The sequence below is a fragment of the Myotis myotis genome, unplaced genomic scaffold (assembly GCF_014108235.1).
Source record: "Myotis myotis isolate mMyoMyo1 unplaced genomic scaffold, mMyoMyo1.p scaffold_m19_p_18, whole genome shotgun sequence".
Taxonomy (NCBI): Eukaryota; Metazoa; Chordata; class Mammalia; order Chiroptera; family Vespertilionidae; genus Myotis; species Myotis myotis.
The window spans coordinates 16776206-16802285 of NW_023416322.1; the positions used below are offsets into that span (position 1 = coordinate 16776206).

At 34.4% G+C, this 26080-nt stretch overlaps 1 protein-coding gene and 2 non-coding genes across 10 annotated transcripts in view; all 3 read left to right on the forward strand.

The window, feature by feature from the left end:
• The window catches only part of TPR (translocated promoter region, nuclear basket protein), a 66647-nt gene that overhangs the window by 9486 nt on the left and 31081 nt on the right, over positions 1–26080 (forward strand). For 5 of the 8 annotated variants that reach the window (XM_036343545.1, XM_036343550.1, XM_036343546.1 and 2 more), the window contains exons 8-32: positions 8–100; positions 478–558; positions 639–726; positions 1454–1594; positions 2524–2615; positions 2875–3072; positions 5228–5335; positions 6264–6490; positions 8163–8335; positions 8750–8883; positions 8965–9113; positions 11367–11529; positions 13755–13889; positions 14393–14533; positions 15448–15613; positions 16672–16838; positions 17953–18105; positions 18499–18615; positions 19898–20101; positions 20207–20391; positions 20795–20942; positions 22937–23074; positions 23172–23303; positions 24004–24134; positions 25557–25767. In XM_036343545.1, the coding sequence (XP_036199438.1) occupies positions 8–100; positions 478–558; positions 639–726; positions 1454–1594; positions 2524–2615; positions 2875–3072; positions 5228–5335; positions 6264–6490; positions 8163–8335; positions 8750–8883; positions 8965–9113; positions 11367–11529; positions 13755–13889; positions 14393–14533; positions 15448–15613; positions 16672–16838; positions 17953–18105; positions 18499–18615; positions 19898–20101; positions 20207–20391; positions 20795–20942; positions 22937–23074; positions 23172–23303; positions 24004–24134; positions 25557–25767 (3675 nt within the window). The remainder of the gene's footprint in view (positions 1–7; positions 101–477; positions 559–638; positions 727–1453; positions 1595–2523; positions 2616–2874; positions 3073–5227; positions 5336–6263; positions 6491–8162; positions 8336–8749; positions 8884–8964; positions 9114–11366; positions 11530–13754; positions 13890–14392; positions 14534–15447; positions 15614–16671; positions 16839–17952; positions 18106–18498; positions 18616–19897; positions 20102–20206; positions 20392–20794; positions 20943–22936; positions 23075–23171; positions 23304–24003; positions 24135–25556; positions 25768–26080) is intronic. The other 3 variants (XM_036343552.1, XM_036343549.1, XM_036343547.1) reach the window with 2 other exon arrangements.
• Positions 3350–3477, forward strand: LOC118673809. Its single transcript, XR_004973484.1, has one exon. It is a non-coding gene; the product is annotated as a small nucleolar RNA SNORA66 (small nucleolar RNA).
• Positions 9152–9253, forward strand: LOC118673801. The gene has a single exon (XR_004973477.1). It is a non-coding gene; the product is annotated as a U6 spliceosomal RNA (small nuclear RNA).

Sequence of the window (26080 nt, forward strand, 5' to 3'; positions counted from 1 at the left end):
TTTCTAGGTTACTAGAATGGAAGAACAAATGAACAGCTTGAAAACGTCAAATGAGAATCTTCAAAAGCATGTAGAGGACCTGTTGACCAAACTGAAAGAGGTATAGTGACCACTGTAAAATCTCTCTTTTACAGAAATAATAAAGCACTTAAGAAACTGTTTATTTTATAAAATTATTTTATGTTTTGAACTGTTCCTGGCACTACAAAATAGTCGGGACACTTACCTAATCTGATATAGCAATTGTATGCTAATCCAAAGTAATGTCTAAAAATGAGTATCATTCATTTTAATATTTGAGTGTTCCCCTTTTATCAATATTTTATCCTTAAAGTAATTCATCTTTATCATAAAAACTGATTTTCATTTTATCTCATTACCATACAAAACTTTTTTTTATCTTGGTGTTTGATAAGCCTTCTAAATTCAGTTCAAAGGTGTCTGCTATAATTGATTTTTTTAAATTTTTTTTTTAAGGCTAAGGAACAGCAGGCCAGTATGGAAGAGAAATTCCACAATGAATTAAATGCTCACATAAAACTCTCTAACCTGTACAAGGTAGGTACCCTGCCACACATTTTAGTGTCCTAATGTTATATTATTGGATGTTTTGATGACTTTTTAAGATTATATTTTAGAGTGCTGCTGATGACTCAGAGGCAAAGAGCAACGAGCTTACCCGAGCAGTGGATGAACTACACAAACTTTTGAAAGAAGCTGGAGAAGGTAACTTTTCAATTATGCAAAGATTATTTCATTTTTACATAGAAGGTACTTTTTTCTTACCTTTGTGTAGATTGTTGGATTTAGAAGTTACATTAACTTTATTATGGACAGAAACTCTGGTATAGAAGAAAGATCCTGGATTAAGATATTTTAAATTATTTTTTAGCAAATACTGTATTTAAAATACAGTTATAGTTTTTCTATTTTGTTCAACTAATAATTTTATGTATAATCTGATTTCTAACAGAAAAAATTTTCCCCGTAAATATTTACTTTGATAAGTATATAAGTTTATAGTTTGGGTACTCTCTTAATCCATAAATAAGCCTCACGTTTAAATTATAAATAGTGTATTTTAAAGTCTCTGATTTTTTTATATTCTTTTTTTTGAAATATAAGTTATTTTTTTATTATCTTTTTCAGTTATTTCCTATCTTCTAAATTAGAGATCAAATTAAAACCAAAGAGATACTTAGAGGCACTTTTTTACAATATAAGTTCCTTTATTTTCCCTGTGAATAGGAGACATCAAAAGCGGAAATAGATTCGCCAGGCCAGGACACTTTAGGATTTATAAATAGACCAAGAGCATTAGTGGGTACTATCGACTGCAGCCTGTGTAGAATATAATATTGTTGGATGGAGGGAAAAATGACTATTCTGTTACATTTTATAAGCTCCAACTTTTAATTATATGTTTGAATATTGTCTTTAAACATGTTTTTAGCAAATAAAGCAATACAGGATCATCTTCTAGAGGTAGAGGAATCTAAAGATCAAATGGAAAAAGAAATGCTTGAGAAAATAGGGAAATTGGAAAAAGAATTAGAGAATGCAAACGACCTGCTCTCTGCCACAAAACGTAAAGGTATGGATTAAAATGCTTATTAATGGCTTGAAATACTCGAACTTCGCTACATGGGTCTCATTTAATTTTACTAATAGAATTTCTCTGTAATGTTATGATGTAAGAAACTCCATCAAGCTATAGTGTTAGAATGTACTTTTAGTTTTAAATTAGTACTTTATATGTACCCTCACTGTAGTATCAGAAGTAATAACATTTGGTCACATGATTGTGTCGATTTTCAGAATAGTTTTAACTATAATTACTGCATGATTTTTTTATTTGAATCATGTTATATTGCTCTTTGATGTCCTAATTTTAACTGTTTGTAGGAATTTATATGTAACTTGAGGCCTGGTCCATGAATTTGGGCACAGGTGGGTTCCCAGGAGTAGTGGGGGCCCGGATGCGATTGGTCCTCCGGACAGGCAGTGGGATGCCCTTGCTGGGGATCCGGATCTGTCCCGCTGACATTCCCACCGGTTGTCAGCCACCTGGCGACTGCTTTTATATCCTTTCTTTGTGGAGTGTCTAGGGAGGGGAAGCAGCCGCGGTGCCCAAGGCCAACTTCCAGGAGGCCAGGTGGCGCTGTCGGGATCATGCAGATGGCGCTGGTCCGTAGGTACCTGGCCCATTCTCCTGAGATTGGACATGCAGGACTACTGAGGGAGTGGCTGCCGTAGGGGCAGTGGGCCACCAGGATGGGTCTGTCATCTGAGCAGCGCTCCTGCTGTGGGAGTGCACTGACCACGTCGGGGCAGCTCCTGCATTGAGCGTCTGCCTCCTGATGGTCAGTGCGCATCCTAGCGACCGGTTGTTCGGTGCTTAGGCTTTTATATGTATAGATAAAAGTGACACACAGTAGGTGTCATTTTTTACTTAAAAATTTTATTAGTACCTTTAGTTTCAAATTTTACAAAAATACACTAGATTTCTATGTGTTGGCACAGGAGCCATATTATCTGAAGAAGAGCTTGCAGCCATGTCTCCTACTGCAGCAGCCGTAGCTAAGATCGTGAAACCTGGCATGAAATTAACTGAGGTAAGAAAGGTGTTAAATATTGTTATTTTCCTTAAGCAAAAGTGATCATATTTCTCGGAAACATAGTCTTCAGAAAAATTAATCTTAAAACCATCTGATGATTAATGCATTTTTCTGAGAAAGGTTTTCTTGGTTGTTAGTTCTGTGTAATATATAGTGAATATTCCCTCTGTGTGAGTACTACTGAATCTTAAGATAGCCAGACTGTGTACTCCTGTTGTTATGCTTGCATTTGAAATGAACCCTCTTCTACTTTCAGCTGTATAATGCTTATGTAGAAACTCAGGATCAGTTGCTGTTGGAGAAACTAGAGAACAAAAGAATTAATAAGTACTTAGATGAAATAGTGAAAGAAGTTGAAGCCAAAGCACCAATTTTGAAACGTCAGCGTGAGGAGTATGAACGTGCACAGAAAGCTGTGGCAAGTTTATCCGTTAAGCTTGAACAAGCTATGAAGGTTGGTTCCATTCCCAAATTTTAGCTATAGGAAAAATACATTTGAGAAACAGTAATTATACGTATTAAAGCTTGTCATTACATTATGAAACACTGGTAAGCACAAAATGTTCTTATCTTTACTTAGCTAAAATTGTGAGCACCTTTTACATTTTTAAAGACATTTGGGGTTATTTCTGTAGGGTTCTATAGTTAGATGATAAATAGCCATTTCAAGTCTATCTTTATAATAGAATGCTCCTAAATTTAGCATGGTCATTTTTTGTCAAACAGTTGTGGTGCATACTCAATCACTAACTGCATAATGTTGCAGAAGTGAGGAGAACTAGGTTTGCTAAAGTAATTGAGGTGTTAGAAATGTATTAGCCTCAGAAATTAATGGGATCCTTTCTATCCTCATGTAATGTGGCAGGAAAAAAGCAGTTGTGATAATTCTATCTAGAAATGACATTGTTTCACCATCTTCAAGATTTATTAAATAAATTTTTTGAGGAAATTCAGTTAAATCAATTTGTATCTGCTGTTCTAAACTGATACATTTCATTTCCTTTTTTTTGAGGATAGTATAAATAAGTTGTATCTTTAATTCAAACTTAAACTTTGGCTGCTATTGCTAATACAATTTCAACATTAGTTTAAATCGGTGTATGTTATATCTAATATTCTCTCTCCTGAATCAAATGACATATACCAGTCTTACTTTGATAGGATATTGGCTTTTTGACACCCCCTTTCCTCATCTGGTTTGAGAAGTGGTCCCTTGCATCTCATTACATCTTGAGTTTCTCACTGTTGAGAAATGAGCATTTTGCCAAGAGTTTTTTGTCTGAAGGGCATAGTGAGGTAGAGCGGCTTAAGAATCAGGAAATAGCAGCTGTCCATTATGGAGAAACCTGTTTGTTTCTCCACTAATGTACAGGTACAGTGATGAAAAAAAACATGATTTTTTCATAACTGCCAAGGAATTTAAAGATAGTTAGTATAGCTTTTTTTAATAGCTAAATCTTCTGTCCTTACGTACATCATGTGTCCTTCAGTCAAGACTCTGTGATAGTTATTTGTAGGATTTTTAGGGTTTTGTAACCAAACTTAGAGGCCCAATGCATGAAATTCATGCAAGAGTAGGTCTTTGCTGCTGCGGCTGCCTGGATCCCTCCCTCGCAGCCGGGGCAGCTGCCTTGATCCTGTGGCTGCAGCCCCGGCTTCGTCCCGGAAGGATGTCCAGTCTAATTAGCATATTATGCTTTTACTATTATCAATAACTTCCTTCCTTGACATCTCAGTCCCATTTTGAATTCAGTAAATTTGTATTATTGTCATAGTTCATGAAATTTGCCTGCTTCATTTGCCACATACTTGTGTCTTTTGAAATTGGCTTATGCAGGTCTGTAGGGCACTGTGCTCAGAAATACTTGAAACACCAGGATAAATATGAGCCATCTTTCATTCAATTTTTAAAATTTTTATGTGAAATGTGAAAATAACATATTAGGAAGCAAACTGTGTGAATTTGAGGTAACGCAACATTTAAAAGAGACTGTGTTTATATCAGGCTCCTTAACAACTGTGCCTCAAATTCCCTAATGAGACTATGGTGCCAAATTTTGCAAAGCACTGCATATACTTACTATCGCTTTGTTTTATTTTGTTTTACAAGCTTGTGACTTTGGCAACCGATTCTTTAGAATTCATTCTTAATGCATTTTTAAATAAAATCAAGTCTTTTATGCATCTTACACAACATGTTTTACTTAATTGATATTTTCAGATAACCAGTGCAATAATGATTATTGTAATGTAGTTCTTTGTTTTTGTATTAGTAACAAAACTTTTGAGATTATTTACGTGGTGTCATTTGAATTTGATGTGGATATAAAATTGTAATTGACAGTTAATTTGGGGGGAGTGGCACATTGCCCATACTTTTCATATAGTGATGAGCTATCTTTGAGATATTAAATACGTATGTTCATATTTATAAAGAATATCTCTTTAGGGGCTACTATACTATTGGATATATTATAGAATATTTTTAGTTTATAATTTGATTGCTGTAGTATTTGAGCACTATATATTTTTGTTATTTGCATAGCTGCTTCATTTGTATAGCTCTTAGAAGGAAATACAGAGTTTTCATTTGAATTTACATTTTGAAGGAGATTCAGCGATTGCAGGAGGACACTGACAAAGCCAACAAACATTCATCTGTGCTTGAAAGGGACAACCAGAGAATGGAAATACAAGTAAAAGATCTTTCACAACAGGTTAGAAGTTTTTGTTTCTTTTTCTATTTTTCCCCTTAAACTGACAGTCTGATAATGCCTGAATCTGTTTGCAGTTACCTAAGAGAGACCTACCGCATTTGAAATTCTCATCAATTAGGAATACTACTCTAGCAGAATTGCAGCCTAGTCATTATTCTTTTACAACCCCTCCCTTTTTTCCTTTTGTCTTTAAGTGTTTGATAAATTTTGAAATTATAGGTACCAGTTGTGATACATGAAATAATTCAAAGATTTTTAAAAAATTATTTCCCCCTACTCCTGTCCCAGAATATAACCAAATTACAGACTTCTGTATATTTTTTCATGTCATTCTTTTTATATGTATAAACACACATGAGCATATGTAAACATACATTAGTTTTCTTTGTTTTTACTGATATAGTAGAACATTACTCTGCCACTTTTTTTTTTTTAACTGAACTTGTCAGGAAATGTACATCTATTTTTGTTCATGTATTTTACCCTAATTTTTGTTTGTAGGTCTACACACATAAACACAATACAAAAATTTTACATGAAAGGGATTAAAACCTATTTTTCATGCTCTTCTCCATTATATAAAACATGCATAAGAATGCAAGTGCAAGCACATACTTGTACACACAATAAGTATTTCTGTGTATCTTATTGGGTCATTGTTTTACAACAAATTGAGCCAGCCGTGCTTCTGAAATTGTAATTTGGCTGCTTTTTTAAAATAACAGCCTTCATTATACACTGCTACAGAAATGAAAATAATTTTAAACATTTTTTCAGTTTTTAATCTCTTAAACATATGCTTGATACTTTAAGATAATTTAATATAAGTTGATGGTGTATATGGAGTAACCTTTTCATTTGAAAATTTCCATTTTTTCCAGAATTGAAGCTAATACTATTTGATAATATATTAAAACTTTGTTTTTAGATTAGAGTGCTTTTGATGGAACTTGAAGAAGCAAGGGGTAATCATGTAATCCGTGATGAGGAAGTAAGCTCTGCGGATATAAGCAGTTCGTCTGAAGTAATATCACAGCATCTAGTATCTTATAGAAATATCGAAGAACTTCAACAACAAAATCAGCGTCTCTTAGTGGCTCTTAGGGAACTTGGGGAAACCAAAGAAAGAGAAGAACAAGAAACAACTTCATCCAAGTAAGTTTGGCTACCTTCATTTGTTTAGCAAACATTGAAAACTTCTTATGTACCCCCTAACAGTGCTGGATATAGGGAAAATAGTGATTTAGGAGAGAGGAAAAATGGAGCAATAATACAAAAAATAATAATTTTCTCAGGGACCTGAGTGTGTGGATGAGCTCAATAATTAGATGAATAAATGGATAATTTTAGTTCAGTGTGATTAAAGCTATCTATATATATATATAAAGGGCTAATATGCTAAGTGTCTGACCATCCAATCAGTCGCTATGACACACACTGACCACCAGGGAGCAGACAACACAGGAGCTGCCATGATGCGCAGTGGCCATTTACAGAGAAACAGCACCGTGGACCTGGCACCGACAAACCAACACTCAGCTTACCCATTTGGGACACGGGCCCCGCCACCACCCCGGAGCAACAGCCCACCAAATCGCAGCTGATGCTGCCAAGACCCCCTGTGCAAAATGCAGCCCAAAGCCCAGCCCAGCCCAGCAACGGTCACTGTGGGTGTCAGGTAGCAACACCCAGCTTCCTCTCCCTAGCGACTAGCCTCCTTGGCGTTTCTTAGCCCAGGAACACAACTAGCTAGAAAAATTTTACACTTTTATCAAATTTCTGTGAAGCATTTTCCCATACCTCATCTCATTTGGTCCTCACAGAAGTCCTGAAGTAGGTAGATAGGAGACTCGGTGGAATCCTATTTTCTTTTCAGTTGCCGGAAAACGGAGATTTAGATAGTTTAGAAACTTGACCCAACTGAAAAGAAGTAATAAGAAATTGTGAACCTTGAAAATGACCAGATTTTCTCACTGCACAGAATATAGTCAAACACTGGTGCAGTTAAATATTTCACCCTGTGTTCTTCCTGCGTGATCTACAATAATAATCTGCTTCGTGTTGATATTTACTGCTGTGTTGCTGACAGTTACCTGGAGAGAAGTTGGGATGCTTCACTGGGCTGGAAAAAGTTTAGCTAAATCAGAAAGCTGGTCTAATTAAGCAAGTTTATTCTATATATATAAAATGCTAAGTTGACTCACACATGTGCGATAAATACAAAGCTCTCGCTGGCACCAGTGGCATGCATGTGTATCCATCTGTTTCTGTCAGTCGTGAATTTGGTTGACACTTCTATTACAGAGAAAGGGCGGATAGCAATATTAAAATATTTCTCCTAATTTCCTTTCCATGTACACGAGTTAGTGCACCTGGCCACTGGTAATAGATAAAAGCCTACTCCTGGGAGCATAGAGATGGAGGGCAGAGCCTAGATTTTAGAGAATAGACCAGGCTTCATGGGCAAGATATGTAGGAATTATTTAGGCAGAGTAAAGAATTTTTTTTTTTTGTTAATGTGCTTGGTGCTAGAGGAGGAAGAATGGCTGTGAACACAAGACTACAGTTAAGACTGAGTGGAATCGGTTTAATTTTTGCAAAAAAATTTTTCAGATGACAGTGGTGAGTGCCTGAGTCCTGTGATGGGGCTTTAGAAGCAGTTCTTATAATATCAGTAGAAGAAAGGTCACACAAGAAACAAAAATGTTACACTTAATGATAAATGCTCAAATACTTAGTCTGTATATACAGTAGAAATTATAACTGCTTCTTAAGCTCAGTGAAATAGACAGATTTTTGTTTGGTTTGGTTTTGTTTGTTTGATTTGGTTTTGTAGAATTACTGAGCTTCAGCTCAAACTTGAGAGCGCCCTCACTGAATTGGAACAACTCCGTGGGTCACGACAACATCAGATGCAGCTTGTTGATTCTATAGTTCGTCAGCGTGATATGTACCGTATTTTGTTGTCACAAACAACAGGAGTTGTCATTCCTTTACAAGGTAGGTTTTTTATGTGTTAAAAGTTTCTAAGTATTTGGGGGGAAATTTTATGAAATGTATCTTAGGGAATGGATTTTGGAATGTAAGCAGTATGTATGGTAACTTCAAATATGACTACCATATATGATTGATTATAACAGATCATCGATCCTAAATACCATTATTTTAGGTATTAAAAAAGAAGAAAGCTGACCATTGGTGAAACGTGTGCATCTTAAAATCAGTGAATTATCTTTATTTTGGTCATTTGGTTTTAACATTTAATCTGCAAATATACCTAATGAGAAACCAACAATAATCTTAATAGGCTATTTAGTAAATTCCTTGTTTCATAATTTCTGTAACCTATGATTTTATTTAAATGATGTATTTACAAAGAAATGTTTTTTATGTGTGTATTTTACATTTCTGAAGCTTCAAGCTTAGAGGATAGTTCTGTTGTGTCAACTCCAAAACGTTCAAGTACATCACAGACTGTTTCCACTCCTGCTACAGTACCTATAATTGAGTCAGCAGAGGCTATAGAAGCTAAGGCTGCCCTTAAACAGGTAAAGGCCACACACCTTTATTATCTTGGATTAGGTATTCGAGAACAGTGTCATCTTCTAATAATTTCTCTTAATATTTAGTTGCAGGAAATTTTTGAGAACTACAAAAAAGAAAAGGCAGATAATGAGAAAATACAGAATGAGCAGCTTGAGAAACTACAGGAGCAAGTCACAGATTTGCGATCACAAAACACCAAAATTTCTACCCAGCTAGATTTTGCTTCTAAACGGTAAATTTTTGTTTGTTCAAAAATTAATGAAATGTAGAGCTCTCTTCAGCAGCATATATAATAAGTTGGAATGACAAAGAGATTATCATGACTTCTGCACAAGGGATGACTCTCAAATATGTGAAGCATTCCATCCTTTTTGACATTGGGTGGTGGGCACACAATACAATAAACAGGTGATGTATCATAGAATTATATACTTAAAACCTGTATATTTTTACTAACCAATGTAACCCCAATCAGTTCAATTTAAAAAAAGAAATCACATTTAGGTTATCAAAAAAAATTAAGAATACTTCAGTGTTCAAATGAAACAAATTCAAGGCTTAATTTGCAGTAGTACTTTTTTGTGGGCCATAATTCAGATGAAAAGGTATGGGGGTTCATTTTTAATATTGGTTAATGATTCTCAGGGGCATTGCTAAGGGATCCAGATAGTTATTTAAAGCTGAAGTTCATGTGAGGAATGTTGCTAGTTTTCCTTCCTGAGGTAGAAAGGCATAATGTTTCTGTAGGACTTTATTATTTTATAAATGCACCAGAGCATGAGGCGTAATGTGAGCCAATTTTATTCAGCCTTTGCTATTTTAGGTAGGAGATAAGCAGGTACTAGATAGTTAATTTTGGGAAAATTCATTTTCTTGGCCACTTACAAAGGAATAATAAATTTCATTCCATAGTTGTTAGAATCATTGAATACTTGTTAGCTTAACAAATAGGACAAATTTTATCTCTGTGAATGCAGGCATACCTTGGAGATGTTCCTGGTTAAATTTCAGACCATTGTGATGAAAAAAATACTGCATTAAAGCAAGTCACACGAATTGTTTGATTTCCCAGTGGATAAAAGTTATACTTACACTGTAATGCAGGGGTCCTCAAACTTTTTAAACAGGGGGCCAGTTCACTGTCCCTTAGACCGTTGGAGGGCCGGACTATAGTTTAAAAAAAAAAACCTATGAACTAATTCCTATGCACACTGCACATATTTTGAAGTAAAAAAACAAATGGGAACAAATACAATATTTATATTTGCATGTGGTCCGCGGGCCATAGTTTGAGGACCCCTGCTAATGTGTTAAGTGTGCAATAGCATTATGTCTAAAAAAATGTACATACCTTAATTTAAAAATTTTTTATTGCTGCCTGGCCAGCGTTGCTCAGTGGTTGCGTATCGACCTATGACCCAGGAGGTCACGGTTTGATTCCTGGTCAGACCATATGCCCAGCTTGCAGGCTCAATCCCCTGTGTAGGGCATGCAGGCAGCCGATCAGTGATTCTCATCATTGATGTTTCTATCTATCCCTCTCTCTGCCTCTCTGAAATCAATTTAAAAAATTTTTTTTAAATACTGTATTGCTTTAAAATGCTAACTGTCATCTGAGCCTTCAAGTCATGATCTTTTGCTGGTGGAGGGTCTTGCCTTTGTGTTCATGAAATGCAGTACTTCAAGGCGCAATAAAATGAGATATGCCTGTATTACATGATAAAACTATGTTTTTGTTAGGATAAATTCCAAGTTTGTTATTCCAAATAAAAGCATCCTTTTCTCACTACTTTCATAGTTCTAGCCAGCTATTTTCTAAGATTTCAGGTACTTAGTAAGATGAGCCCTGGCCATGTGGCTCAGTAGGTTGGAGCCACAAGTGGCGGGTTTGATTCCTAATCAGGGCACATAGCAAGGCTACATGGTTAATCCCCCATTGGAGTGTGTGTAGAGAGCAACTGATCTATGTTTTCTTTCTCACATCAATGTTTCTCTTTTGCTCTCCCTTTTTCTCTCTCAAAAAAATAAATTCATTCGTTAAAAAAAGAAAGTAAGATCAGTTATAGAGGAGAAAAGAATGGCAAAAATCTATCACGAACCATGCATCCTTATCTAAAATTGTGTACTGCATTGTGGTGGGTGTCTGGTTGTGTCAACATTGTATTGGCATTTCTAATTAAAATTCTTGTAAATGTATAAGATTAAAAAGTTCATTCAGCATGAAATACTATGCTTATTTAGTATTTGGATTTAACTGCTGATTTTGGAGTTTAGAAAAAAGTATGAAGGTGTTACATTTTTATAAAGCCACTTTTATGTATACTTACTTAAAATTAAGCTAATGTGAAGTTCTTTAAGGTATTAAGCTAGGCTGTAGTATTTCAGTGTATTACAGTGTGGGGAATGCACTTTTTCAGACTGGTGGAGTTTTATGGTTGATAGTTTATGACTTACGTCTTAATGAATTATTTTTCTTTCATACAAGTTATGAGATGTTACAAGATAACGTTGAAGGATATCGCCGAGAAATAACATCCCTGCATGAGAGAAATCAGAAACTCACTGCAACAACTCAAAAGCAGGAACAGATCATCAACACAATGACGCAAGATTTGAGAGGATCAAATGAAAAGCTAGCTGTTGCAGAAGTGAGAGCAATTTTTCTCATATGATTTGCATTATGAATTGCATTTGACATTTGTTTTTTAGTTGTTTAATTTTACTGGTTGGTATGACATAGATATTTGAGAAGTTTGTGTATTACAAGTCCTTGATCAAGGTTTGAACTGCACAGGTCCACTTATCCATAAATCTGCATATATGTAGGCCCAGTATAAGTAAACTTGTGCAATTCAAACCCATGTTTGTTAAAGGGTCCATAATAGTTAGGACCGCCCTAGCTGTTTTGGCTCAGTGGATAGAGCATTGGCCTGCAGACTGAAGGGTACCAAGTTCGATTCTGGCCAAGGGCACATGCCCAGGTTACGGGCTCGATCCCAGTAGAGGGTGTGCAGGGGGCAGCCGATTAATGATTCATCATTGATGTTTCTATCTCTCCCTTGCCCTTCCTCTCTGAAATCAATGAAAATAAAATTTAAAAAAAAAAATAGTAGTTAGAATCCAAGACTGGGAATCTGTAGGTCAGTGGTTCTCAACTTTGGCTGCACATTAGAATCACCTGGGAATCTTTTGATTTCTGGGCTTCATCCTCCGGAAATTCTGTTTCTTTGTTATGGGGTGGGGCCACAACTTTAGTAACAAAGAAACAGAATTTCCAGAGGATGAGGCCCAGAAACCAGAATTTTAAAAAGATTCCCAGGTGATTCTAATGTGCAGCCACGGTTGGGAACCACTGCGGTAAGTGGAGGGCCAACTTAAATTACTCGTGGATTTTCATCTGTGTAGCTAGTTGGTGCCCCTAATTGCCTGGTTTTTGAAATGTCAACAGTATCTAGTTGTTCATCAGTTGGGTGCTTCTATAGGGCAGTGGTCAGCAAACTCATTACTCAACAGAGCCAAATATCAACAATACTTCTTCAAAATAGACTCGCCCATGAAAACCGACTTCTGCGCATGGGCCACGAAGTTTGAATTGCACTGTACGTGCGCCTGCACGTAGTATTTTGTGGAAAAGCCACACTCAAGGGGCCAAAAAGCCGCATGTAGCTCCACGGCTAGTATAGGGGAAAGAAATTTGTTTTTTGTACTGAGATTTTTTTCACAAGTCATCCATTTCAAAATTGTAAATCACTGTAGCTACAACAAAGACAAATGAATATTTTATCCGTTCTTGCTCATTTCTAAAAAAGTATAAAATTACATTAGCATTGTATTATATTTCTGAATTTCAGCATGAATATAAATGTCTATCAACTGAATTATTTGATGACTAATTCTTATGTAATAAGGGTTTTGCTTTTTTATGAAGTCTTCTCAACTTGTTTTGTTTGGCTAATCCTCACCTGAGGATACTTTTTCCATTGATCTTTAGTGAGAGTGGCGGAGAGAGAAGCAGAAACATTGATTGGTTGCCTCCCACATGTGCCCCAACTTGGACTGGGGAATCTAACCTGTGACCGATGGTGTGCAGGCCAATGCTTTAACTACTGAGCAGCCCAGCTAGGACTCATGCTCTCAACTTTTGATCACTACTTATGAAGTAGGTAAAGTTGTCTCCCACTTTACTTGTTGAGAAATAGATTCAAAAGCTAAGTAATTTGCCTATTTTGGGGCAGTCATATGATATGAGTTGGTTGGGACTTAAACCACAGTTTTCTGTATCTGTTGGCTATATTTTATTTTTATCTTGCTCCCATACCTTTGTGGGGAATGCCCTTTTTCCGACTGGTGGAGTTAGTTTTATGATTGATAGTTTATGACTTATGTAAATATGAATACTTTGAGGGTATTGATCTTCAAATCACCCTCCAAAATCCCCTGAGATTCAGAGTGTACTTGTCATGGGGAAAAAAGTTTAAGTCAGCACTCTCAAACGGATAGTAACCACACTACTTTCTAAAACTTGCATAACGTAACGCAAGTAGACTAGCATAATCTTGCAGTTGTTCTTTTACTCTGGAATTTATTTTATTTTATTTTTGTATTAAGGTCTGATTTGTTAGGGCAAAGAATTATATGAATTTATGGTAATCACAAGACTTTTTCCTTTGATCTGTTGGTGTTCACTGCTATTTTTGCTTCATATTTCGACATATGAAAATAAGTTATTTTTTTTATATAATGGAAAGGTATAGACTCAATTAGCATTAAGAATATGTATTAATGAAGGATCACTTTAATTTTGTAATTGTATTACTATATTACATTTGACACATTGTTTTCCAACAATCTTTTCATTTGTATTTTCCTCAAGGTAAGAGCAGAAAATTTGAAAAAAGAAAAGGAAATGCTTAAATTGTCAGAAGTTCGTCTGTCTCAGCAAAGAGAGTCTTTGTTAGCTGAACAAAGAGGACAAAACTTACTGCTAACGAATCTGCAAACAATTCAGGTAACCAAACAAAAAGGCACATAGAGAAAACAATTTTAAAGTTAAATAGTTTTCACATTGTATCTTCTCAGTTTTGTAATTAGAAAATGTACCCATTTTTATCATGTATTATGATGATCATTGAATTTTGAGGTTTATTAAAATGTGTCAGTATTCTAAGTAAAACATGAAAGATCTGAAATTCAGGCAATTGGCAGTTTTGGTATGCAGGTCTGCATTTACAGAGTTCTATGTAGTTTACAAAATTTAAATGTTTGGTTTTATTTTTTGCTTTAAAACTTAAATGAATCTGAATTACTATTATAATGTTTCCTTTTTCCCCCTATTAAGTAAGTAGGTGTTTTAATATGTAAAATGTCAAAATAACTTGGTAAATGTCATAGATCCCAACTTCATGTAGAAATGGGTTGTAATCCTGTAATCCCCTATATCCTTTAATTTGTAATGCTTTTGCTTTTTTGGCTTTTTGAAAAGTGTAACAAAAAATTTTTTCTTTGCCTTAGGGAATACTAGAACGATCTGAAACAGAAACCAAACAAAGGCTTAGTAACCAGATAGAAAAACTGGAACATGAGATATCTCATCTAAAAAAGAAGTTGGAAAATGAGGTGGAACAAAGGCATATGCTTACTAGAAATCTAGATGTGAGTCTATCAGGATTCTAAATTTCTGTGGATTTATGTTCAGCAATCAGGCTGGTTGGTGTGTGGACACATTGCCATCTCATGTTGAAGCATGGTTTTAACAAGACTTCTTACAAACTCAAGTTTTTCTTGCCTCTTTATATGCCTAACAATTTTTATTAGGTGCCATTCATTATGAATTATACCCTCTTGAGTGCTGGATATTTTTGTATTCCTGTAAATCTTGAGCTTTGTTCTCGAGTGTTGCTTTTTATGATTATTAGGCCCAACGCACTACTTAGTCTAGTATAAATTATTCCATATTACTGAGGTTAGACCTTCCTGAGTACTGCTCAATGGATTATGAGTTTTTTTAGTCTGGCTACTGGGAAAAGGCATTATTCCTGACTCTGTGGCATAAGGCACTCTGTCTGGTGTCTGTCTAGATGATTCTTTTTGCTGCCTGGGATGATTTCGCATGCATGTTTCACTTTCGAATATTCAAGAGGGATCCTCTGCAAATCTCCAGGGTATTCTTATCTATGTAGTTCTCTTCTAATAGTCTGTCTTACGAATTTGAGCTAATTTAGCCTTCTTGTACTCTCAGCTCTGTGTTCTCAATTCAGGGAGTCTGCTGGCCTCTGCCTCATTTCCTTACACTGTGCCATAGCCTGGACACTTAAATCAGTAAACTAGGGAAATTGTAGAGCTAGCCTTTCTTGTGTCCTGTCAACCCACAATTGTGAAATTGTTTTATATGTTGTGTCTGTTTTTGTTTCTTTTTTGGGAGGGGGTTTGTTTCAAATGGGAAGGTAAATCTGGTTTCTGTTGCTTACCTTGGCCAGAGTTTTAAAGTTGCGTACAAAATTTGAACCACTAGTTATTTTAGAACCTAAAAACAGTGTTTGTAGGGTTAATGTATTTTTTCCTAACAGGTTCAACTTTTAGATACAAAGAGGCAGCTGGATACTGAGATAAATCTTCATCTTAGTACAAAAGAACTATTAAAAAATGCTCAGAAGGAAAGTGCTACATTGAAACAGCATCTCAGTAATATGGAAGTCCAGCTGGCTTCTCAGTCCTCACAGAGAACTGGTAAAGGTAACTAAATAATTATACTGGTAATAAAGTATTTCTTAAGAAACATTTGTAACATCTGTCAATAAATAGCCTTTTCTTTGCGGATACTAGCAAAAGAAAAACACACACCTTAGTTTTATATCTAAATTAATAGATTTGCAGACTTGGAAGGTTCAGAATAGATCTGCAGGCATCTGACCAAGGTATGCTCTTAGTTTTTTAATTGTCGAAACCATTTATTGACACTTTAAAAATATTCTTTTGAGGGCTGATAATTTGAATTTTAAATTCTTTTTTTTTTTTTTTTTGGAGATGTAGTTACTTGTTAAATCTGTAACTATAAGGGTCATTTACAGAAATAATTGATTTGTTTAGTCTTTCCAGAGCAGTATTCCTAATTTTTGCTTATAATCTCAAAGATTTGTTTTGTTAGATTTTGCTTCTCTTTTGGAATACAGCATTTCAAATGCAAAGCCTTTATATTCAGATAATTGTTTTTCTATGTGGTTTTATTTCTAATGAGAAGAGAAATAAAGAATATAATTGTATATGTGTGTGTATGTTTGTGTATATATATAATGTGTGTTTGTATATAAATATTTAATATGTAATAGTGTACATATGATCATCTAATAGTCCTCTCTTATTGATACCATTTGATAAAAAATAGTTCACTCTGCAATTTTTTCTATTTCCAAGGATTTTAGAATGAAAATTTGGCTAAATGATTTAAGATTTGGTGTTTTACACTAGCAGTGTTTAAATAATCAATTGATAATCAGGTAATTCCTTTAAGTAGCTCTTCAGTTAAGTGGAAATATTTTGTATTTTTCTCTTAAATATCCTTTCCTTAATGTTTGTAACAGCAGAGTTCAAACATTTTATTTTTTTTAAAGCATTAACATACTGACAAAATAGCTGTTTTTATTTTGCTATTCAGCATTGTTTGAAATACAATTCGTAGGTAGTTAGGTTTTTCTACATTTGAGCCTTAATCCTAATTTCACAAACTCTTTGATAACAGTTATTTCTTATATCATTTAAAATGTTAACTTTAAGAAAGCTGTTAAATCTTTTAGGTCAGGCTAGCAACAGAGAAGATGTGGATGATCTTCTAAGTCAACTGAGGCAGACAGAAGAGCAAGTGAATGACTTGAAGGAGAGACTCAAAACAAGTGCTAGTAATGTGGAACAGTATCGAGCAATGGTTACTAGTTTAGAAGACTCTCTTAATAAGGAAAAACAGGTATGTACAATTTTGAATTTAACTTGAATGCACTTTTTTTTCCTTTTTAATTTCTTTTTTAAATAGGAGCCTGCTGTGTGTTAGGCACTGTGTGTTAAGAGTGAGTTGAACTGACATCCTTACATTTTACCTCTTAAAAGTGCTTGATTTTAATAAGTGAGATAAAAATACCCCACGGAATTTGTAAAATATGGGAGGGTATAATCACTATAGGAAAGGTTAACGGTCAGATGTTGATGTAAGTAGGAGGTAAGTAAGTTTTTATCTCCTGAACAAGTATGGCTTCACAAAATACCCCACGGAATTTGTAAAATATGGGAGGGTATAATCACTATAGGAAAGGTTAACGGTCAGATGTTGATGTAAGTGGGAGGTAAGTAAGTTTTTATCTCCTGAACAAGTATGGCTTCACAAAACACATGGCATTTGTGCACAGCCTTGAAAGTACCATTTGGGTAGTCAAAGAAAGTTATTTTGTAGCAGGAACCCTCAGCCAAGATAAAAAGGCTTCAGATGATGACAGTTTAACAACTAGTGTATTGAATTTGTGAACTTAAACACTGAGGAATCAAATTGTAAGTGTAGTCAGAGAACCAAATGTGAAATGTTTTGAATGTCTTATTTTGTAAAATTGCTCTTTCCCCTCCCCCCAATATTTAACAGCAATAATTTGCTTTAATTAGAAAGATTAATGTGGTAGATTGAAGGTTACAAAATTTGTTTTGGAGACTATAGCAATGTTCTAGGGCCAAGTTTTAAAAGATCTTTCTGTGTTTGCGTCATGGAAATCATAGTATATGCAAGGGGGAATTCTTTTAGTAGTAGAAAGGACAGATTTGGCAAGTGGATATGAGGATTGAGGGAGTAATGAGAATTGGAAATTTCACTTCAAAAGAGAAAAATGGCCAAAAATATCCAAGTTGAGAGGTAAATAAATTATGCTTATAGTTTTAAATGTTTTTGAACTCTTTAATCAGCATTTGATAGATTTTTTTGTTTAAAAAAAATGACAATAATTCTAGTACTTTTCAAATTTAGTTTAGATTTGGAAAAAGTAATGTTGAATTTTAAATGTGTCTGATATTTGTTTCCTACTGTTTGCATGATGGTGAAGGTGACAGAAGAAGTGCGTAAGAATATTGAAGTTCGCTTAAAAGAATCAGCTGAATTTCAGACACAGTTGGAAAAGAAGTTGATGGAAGTGGAGAAGGAAAAACAGGAACTTCAGGATGATAAGAGAAAAGCCATAGAGAGCATGGAACAACAGGTAAATGAGGTTATTACCATATTAATCTTTTTGTGTGTATTTGAATTCTTAAAAAGCTCCTTTGTTATAGTTTGGATCATCTCAACAGGTATTGATTGAACACATACCCAACAATTTTAGTTTTATGTTTTACTTTGCTCTGTATATATGTTTGTTTTCTTGGAATATTTTAGACTATAGTAGTAAGTATCAGTGCTGCTTTTTAGAAGCCTCTGCCTGAGAACTGATCTTTGCAAGTCTTAATAAGGATGGAATATGGAGCTTCAAAATGTACATTATATCAGGCTATAAATTTTGTAAAAAGTCCCTTTTGCTAATTGGGCTTTTGAAAGTCTTTATTATTTTAAAAGTAAGTTTGCAGTTGACTCTGGTTTTAATCTTCTTTTAATTTAGTTATCTGAGTTAAAGAAAACACTCAATACTGTTCAGAATGAAGTACAAGAAGCTCTTCAGAGAGCCAGCACAGCTTTGAGTAATGAACAGCAAGCCAGACGTGACTGTCAGGAACAAGTAAGTGTTGCTCTCAGTATTGATAAGTGAGCTTTGATCCTAGAGAACAGTTCTTGGGCTGTATTAATGCATTTTGGGAATTGGTGAGCCTTACAAAAATATAAGGTTATTTCTACTTTTGTGGAACTTGGACTAAGATCAGTTGAAAAGGATAGATGGAGTCTAAATGTAGAGCAATAATTATTAACAAAACACTCTTGATAAATGGGAAAAATTAAAGATAAGAGTAGGAGATTAAATGTGTACTTGCTCTCATTTCTTTCTTGTTTTTTTATTATTGCAGTCCACTAGTTCTGATTATAACTGTGTATTATAGACAAGATGGTTAGAGATACTTTTTTCAGCAAAACATTTTAATATATTATTGAGGTTACAGATTTTTGTACACCACTTTTTAAAGATTATTTTTATTAATTTTTAGAGAGAGAGGAGGGAGAAAGAGGAAAATCAATGTAAGAGCAGAAAATTGATGCCTCCCCCACTGGAGATTGAGCCAGCAACCTTTTGGTTCACGAGAGGAAGCCCAGTGATCTGAGACCAGTGAGGGAGGGCACACACCACTCTTTATAAAGATTAAAAAATACAAAATCACATTATTTGCTTTAAGTATATGTATACACATGCATATGTGATGAAGCTTTTTATTATTTTTTTATGAACAAAAATTAATAAAACAATTCAGCGTAATGGGGATTATTAAAATAGTAGAATGGGAAACGAATATCTGCAAGAGTATTACTAATGTTCTCATTTTTAAGTTCATTGGTATATTAGTAACTATTTGGTTACTATTCTTTATTGCTTACATGTACATAGCATATATGTGTTTTTCAATTACTTTAAACAATGCAACACGAGAAAATGCTTCAAAGGTAAATTAGACAAAAATGAATTGTCCTTGGCTTAATGCCAAACAGTAACATTGGAAGTTAAATTCAGGGAATGTATCTATAACTCAGTTTTCAAATTAATTTTTAATTTCTTTTTGATCACTTAGTTTTTGTGTGTGTGTGCATGTATTTTACATAAGTGAGTTATATTTAGCTTTTACTTTATAAAATTTATTCCAAATTGCTACATAGTCCTCATAATTTTCATTTGGACCAGTTCTTTAATATTTCATTAAATGGATAAGAGTATAACTTTTAATTATTCCATTTTGGTGCATTTATATTGTCTCCACTTTTATTATTTTAAGTAGTGCAGTGTGCATCTTTTCTTTTGTACTAACCAGCTTTGGCTATTGAATATTTTGTGTCAATGGTGGAATAATTTCTTATAGGCAAAAATAGCTGTAGAAGCTCAGAATAAGTATGAGAGAGAACTGATGCTCCATGCTGCTGATGTCGAAGCCCTACAAGCTGCCAAGGAACAAGTTTCCAAAATGGCCTCAGTTCGTCAGCATTTGGAAGAAACAACCCAGAAAGCAGAATCACAGTTGTTGGAGTGTAAAGCATCTTGGGAGGAAAGAGAGAGAGTGTTAAAGGTATTATTGCACATCATAATAGAATGTCCAGAAGGATGGAAAGTGGGTTTTTCTTTTTAACATGCGTGGGAAAATCTGCTATAATGACAGAGTCTTGGCTTACAGGATGAAGTTTCCAAGCGTGTGTCTCGCTGTGAAGATCTAGAGAAACAAAACAGATTACTTCATGATCAGATTGAAAAATTAAGTGACAAGGTCGTTGCCTCAATGAAGGAAGGTGTACAAGGTCCACTGAATGTATCTTTTAGTGAAGAAGGAAAATCTCAAGAACAAATTTTAGAAATTCTCAGGTAAACCAAAAATATTTTTAATGCTTTATTTCTGTGGTCAACTATGAAATGTAATACAAATATATGAATTAGAGAAGTGATATAAAGCTCATACCGTCTCTTGGCCAACAAACCCACTGCCACTCACAGAGGTTACTTGACATATGCTAATTTAAATAAATGGCTTTAAGTTGAATTTAATAGTAAGAATTTGAGTGGGTTCTTTGAAAAACTAAATGCCTTTCAAAGCATTTCAAAGATATACAAAGCCACTATCTATAATAAATATCATTACTTATTAATGAAATCATTATGTAAAAATAGTAATTAAAGTGAATGGACCTTGGGTCATATTAAAATTACCCAAGCTTTAAAATTTTGCTGTCATTTTTTTATTCAAATAAAATCTTATATATTCTTGTAGATTTATACGACGAGAGAAAGAAATCGCTGAAACGAGGTTTGAGGTGGCTCAGGTTGAGAGTCTGCGTTATCGACAAAGGGTTGAACTTTTAGAAAGAGAGCTGCAGGAACTCCAGGATAGTCTAAATGCTGAAAGGGAGAAAGTCCAGGTATGTATCCCAAGTTTTAAGAAAGCAGTTGTTAAATCAATGTCATTTTAGTTTCTGATTACAAAAAAATTTAATTTGAAATGCATGTTTTTCTAAAACTCAATTTATTAAACATTATTAGACAGTGGTACAGTATAGTGGCAAGACAGTAGTGTTAACCAGACTAGCTTTATGTCATTAGATGTGTGCCTTGAGTACACTGTTTAACATCCTTACTCTTAAATTTCCTTATTTAAATAATGGGATGATAATAATGATGAGGATTAAGTGAGTTGATGCACATGAATCATTGAGAATCATGTCTGGTGCATAATAAGTGCTTAAATTTCAGTTACCTTAATTTTAGTTATCATTATATATGCATTTGGACAGTTATTCTAGGATGACATGGATTGAAACTGCTACAGAATAGTTTTTCCTCAGCAAAGGAGCAAAACAATAGTAATAATTACCAAACAAAGAAAGGAAAAGAAGATGCTATATATAGTAAATGGATGGTCACAACACAAGCTAGACTCCTTAACCCTCACTAACACCCAAAAACTTATTGCATGACCTTATTGTGAGGAGATGCATTAATACAGCAGGCGCCAATGGACCACTGGTGGTCACTGAGATCCAAAAGGTGGGTGACCGCTGCATTAATATATAACTGCACATCTGGAAGGAAGGGAATTAAGGCCTGGAATCATTTATCATCTGTTAACTGATAGGTAGTTGGAATGACTGCTAGAGAGAAACCATTGACATGGGAAAGTGAATAGATTTATGGAGTAATGTTTTCACACAGAAATTCAAAGTTCCAGAATTACATCATGTTGAGAAAATAGTCCAAATTCAAATAGATCCCATCATAGAAATAATAAACAGACCTTCTGATTCAGTAGAGTTAACACTTGGAGGAAAGTGGCAGAATCAGTGTTTCTAAAAAAGATTGCATATTGTCTCCTTCTCTGCTGCTGCTTCCTTTGGTCTATAGAAATGCAAACAATACTAGAAAATGTCCGGCCCACAAACAACTCCAGAGGGGAAAAACCAATTCTTGCATACAGTAGGAAGAAAGTGAAGAAGTAAAAAATTATATAAAAAGTAATAGAATATCTACCCACTATGAACACTGTAGCATGGCAACCATGAGCCATAGCTTTAAAAATGGTTAGGGAATAAGGTAACACATGTAAAAGATGGATAATTACCCCCAATGAAAACAGGATAAAAATTCTTTACAGTTCAGTAAATACTTAGTAAAAGTGCTCAAAACCAAAGTGATGAAACAACTGAATGAAATGAAAAAATTTCTGAGCAAAGGGCAGAGGGAAAGGACCAAAATAACATTATTTTAAAACTTAATAAACTAGAGGCCCGATGTACGAAATTCGTGCAAGAGTAGGCCTTCGCAACTGCAGGCCACTGCCTCGATCCCTCCCTCCCAACCGCAGGGGGCTGCCTCGATCCCTGGGCTAGCCCCAGCTTCATCTAGAAGGACATCCATATGGTCTCATATTATGCTTTTATTACAGATTTTGTATACCAAGAAAAAAAATATATATAGAAAGAGAGAGATCTGGATTACTGCCTCGATCCCTCCCTCCCAACCGCAGGGGGCTGCCTCGATCCCTGGGCTAGCCCCAGCTTCATCTAGAAGGACATCCATATGGTCTCATATTATGCTTTTATTACAGATTTTGTATACCAAGAAAAAAAATATATATAGAAAGAGAGAGATCTGGATTACTGTTTTTACCTAAGGGTAAAATGGATTATTTGTTGGTGGGGTTTGTTGTATCTCTTACATCTTTGTGCTTTCTTGCATTTGTTTAAAGTCTTTGTAGTAAGCAGGCATCACAGAAAAATAAACATGTAAAACTTTCAAAAATTTTAGTTTTAAAACGACATAATTCTCACTTTTTGTAGGGAAGATTAGAACTGGTAAGAAAAGGTAGATCTTTACCTATTGTTAGATGCTGGTGTATACATGTCTTTGAAATCTTTAGGTAACTGCGAAAACAATGGCCCAACATGAAGAACTGATGAAGAAAACTGAAACAATGAATGTAGTTATGGAGACCAATAAGATGCTAAGAGAAGAAAAGGAGAGGCTAGAGCAGGATTTACAGCAGATGCAAGCAAAGGTTTGTAACTTACTAATCAGTAGTGGAGGCATGTTGTTTTTATTAAGTTATGAATTTTTACGTCAGGTGTTAAAAAATAAATTGGCATTATTTTCAGGTGAGGAAACTGGAGTTAGATATTTTACCCTTACAAGAAGCAAATGCTGAGCTAAGTGAGAAAAGTGGTATGTTGCAAGCAGAGAAGAAGTTATTAGAAGAAGATGTCAAACGTTGGAAAGCACGTAACCAGGTAAATGCAATTAAACCTATTCCAACACATGGAAACGTTTTTATTAAATAGGGTAAAATTTAAGGGGATAAATTATTTGAAGAACTAGCAAAAGTTACTGTATTTAATAGTGAAAGTTGAATATGCTACATGTGTAAAGCAGCAGTTCACCCATCATCTGGTACCTAGAAAATGTTCTAGAATGGTAACCAACATCTGAATAGGACTGTAGAATTTAAGAGCCCGTTTAATCTTCATTTTTCTTAATCACACAAGTAATCTGAAAAGTCAAGAAAGGAGGATCATCTACCCAAATCTACATATATTTCTATTAAATTGTGCTACCTTCTGTCCTATTTAATTAGTTATATTTGATTTTTTCCTAGATTATAATGCATTAGAAACATAATTTTCCTTATAAATGTCACTTTAATGAAAAAAGTGTTTAATGTTAAAAGCTTGTAGATTTTTTTCTTTATTTGGTTCCATTGTAACTATTCTGAAATTTTCATTTGCAACTATGAAAATACATTTCCCTTTCTATTTTGGCTAGACGGTTTAGCTAAACCAGCTAAAGCTTTGATCTTCATTATCTTGCAGTTTGGTGATTTATTATTGTGTATGCAAGACACCTAATGTAAACATAATTAAGTATTCTGTTATATAGCACATTGGTTTGATAAAACCTATAAAGCTATGTTATGCATTTTTGCCATTTTAGCATCTAATAAATCAACAGAAAGATCCAGATACAGAAGAGTATCGGAAGCTCCTTTCTGAAAAGGAAGTTCACACTAAGCGCATTCAACAGTTAACTGAAGAAATTGGGAGACTTAAAGCTGAGATTGCAAGGTATAAGGAAGAAGCCTTAAATTGTATATAATACATGAACTCAAAGAAGTCTATTTCTGCTCTTTATAAGGCTCCCCAAGTGCGTCCTGATTTAAAAAGAATGGGAAGTACTAGAGCAGTGATGGCGAACCTATGACACGCATGTCAGAGATGACACACGAACTCATTTTTTTGGTTGATTTTTCTTTGTTAAATGGCATTTAAATATGTAAAATAAATATCAAAAATATAAGTCTTTGTTTTACTGTGGTTGCAAATATCAAAAAATTTCTCTATGTGACACGGCACCAGAGTTAAGTTAGGGTTTTTCAAAATGCTGACACGCTGAGCTCAAAAGGTTCGCCATCACTGTACTAGAGCCTTTACTTTCCCTTTATTATTTTAAGGAGCCAAGCAAGCAGTGATTTCCTTTATGCCTTCATATATGAAATATTTCTCTATATTTTATGACTTTTAAAAAAACTACACAGTTATGAGTCTAAAGCTAAATGTGATTTATTTTTTAAGCCAAAATAACTTATAAATAGGTTTTTATTTTTTCTTTGGTTAGAATATATTTATGTACCTATTTTGGAAAGATTTTAAAGAAGTATTTACATAAAATTTTAAAATGAATTTATATTGTCCTTTTAATGATAAGTTGAATATTAAAATTAATGTTTCTGGTTTACATTTTAAAGGATTTAATGTCAGTTGTCCATGTCATAATCTCTATTTATATAATGCTGGGTAGCTTACAAATTTTTGTCACATGTATTTTTTACTTGTTTTATAACAGTAGTCCAGCATTGTATTTCTTCAATAATATTACTTAATTTTAAAAATGAGAAAGCTAAAAATTCAGAAAGGTATCTACATTTGCAGAGTTAATAGTTGTTAAACCCATGCTCTTAATTCAGGGTCATCTGATTTAAGTTTATGCTAAAGTACAGGGTTTGGCAAACTTTAACCCACAGACCTGTTTGGTATGGCCTATGAGCTAAGGATGATTTTTACATTTTAAAGCATTTTTTGAAAGGAAGAACAGGTGACAAAGACTGTATGTATGTGGTCTACAAAACTTAACATTTACTCAACACCCGATCAAGTGGGAATCAATTTTGCTATCAGGCAAATGTGGATTATAATCTGCGTACCAACACTTAATTACGATGTGAAGTTGTGCATGTTACTTGACCACTTACAACTCAGTTTTTCTCATTTTAACACGGGAATGTATGCCTATCTAATAAGCAAATAAGATCTTTATAAAGGATCACAGATTATAAATGAAGTATCTTTTGAAGTATGTGTAGAGTTTTTAAAAGATTTTAAATGAAAATTTTTGTTTGTATTACCAAAGCAATACAAACAATAAAAAGTGTAAAATTAAAGGATTTTAAAACGAGTCTCATATATTTAGTCTTTAATTATTTTTTCTAGATCAAATGCATCTTTGACTAACAATCAGAACTTAATCCAGAGTTTAAAGGAAGATTTAAATAAAATAAGAACTGAAAAAGAAAGTATCCAGAAGGACTTAGATGCCAAAATAATTGATATCCAAGAAAAGGTCAAAACTATTACTCAGGTCAAGAAAATTGGACGTAGGTACAAGACTCAATATGAAGAACTCAAAGCACAACAGGATAAGGTATTTTGAAGTGATTTTTTTTTTTATTATATGTATATGTTCACACGTATGTATATATATGTATAATACATAAAATATTTTTTTTAATATATTTTATTGGTTTTTTACAGAGAGGAAGGGAGAGAGAGAGAGTTAGAAACATCGATGAGAGAGAAACATCGATCAGCTGCCTCCTGCACATCTCCCACTGGGGATGTGCCCGCAACCCAGGTACATGCCCTTGACCGGAATCGAACCTGGGACCTTTCAGTCCACAGGCCGACGCTCTATCCACTGAGCCAAACCGGTTTCGGCGATAAAATATTTCTTGACA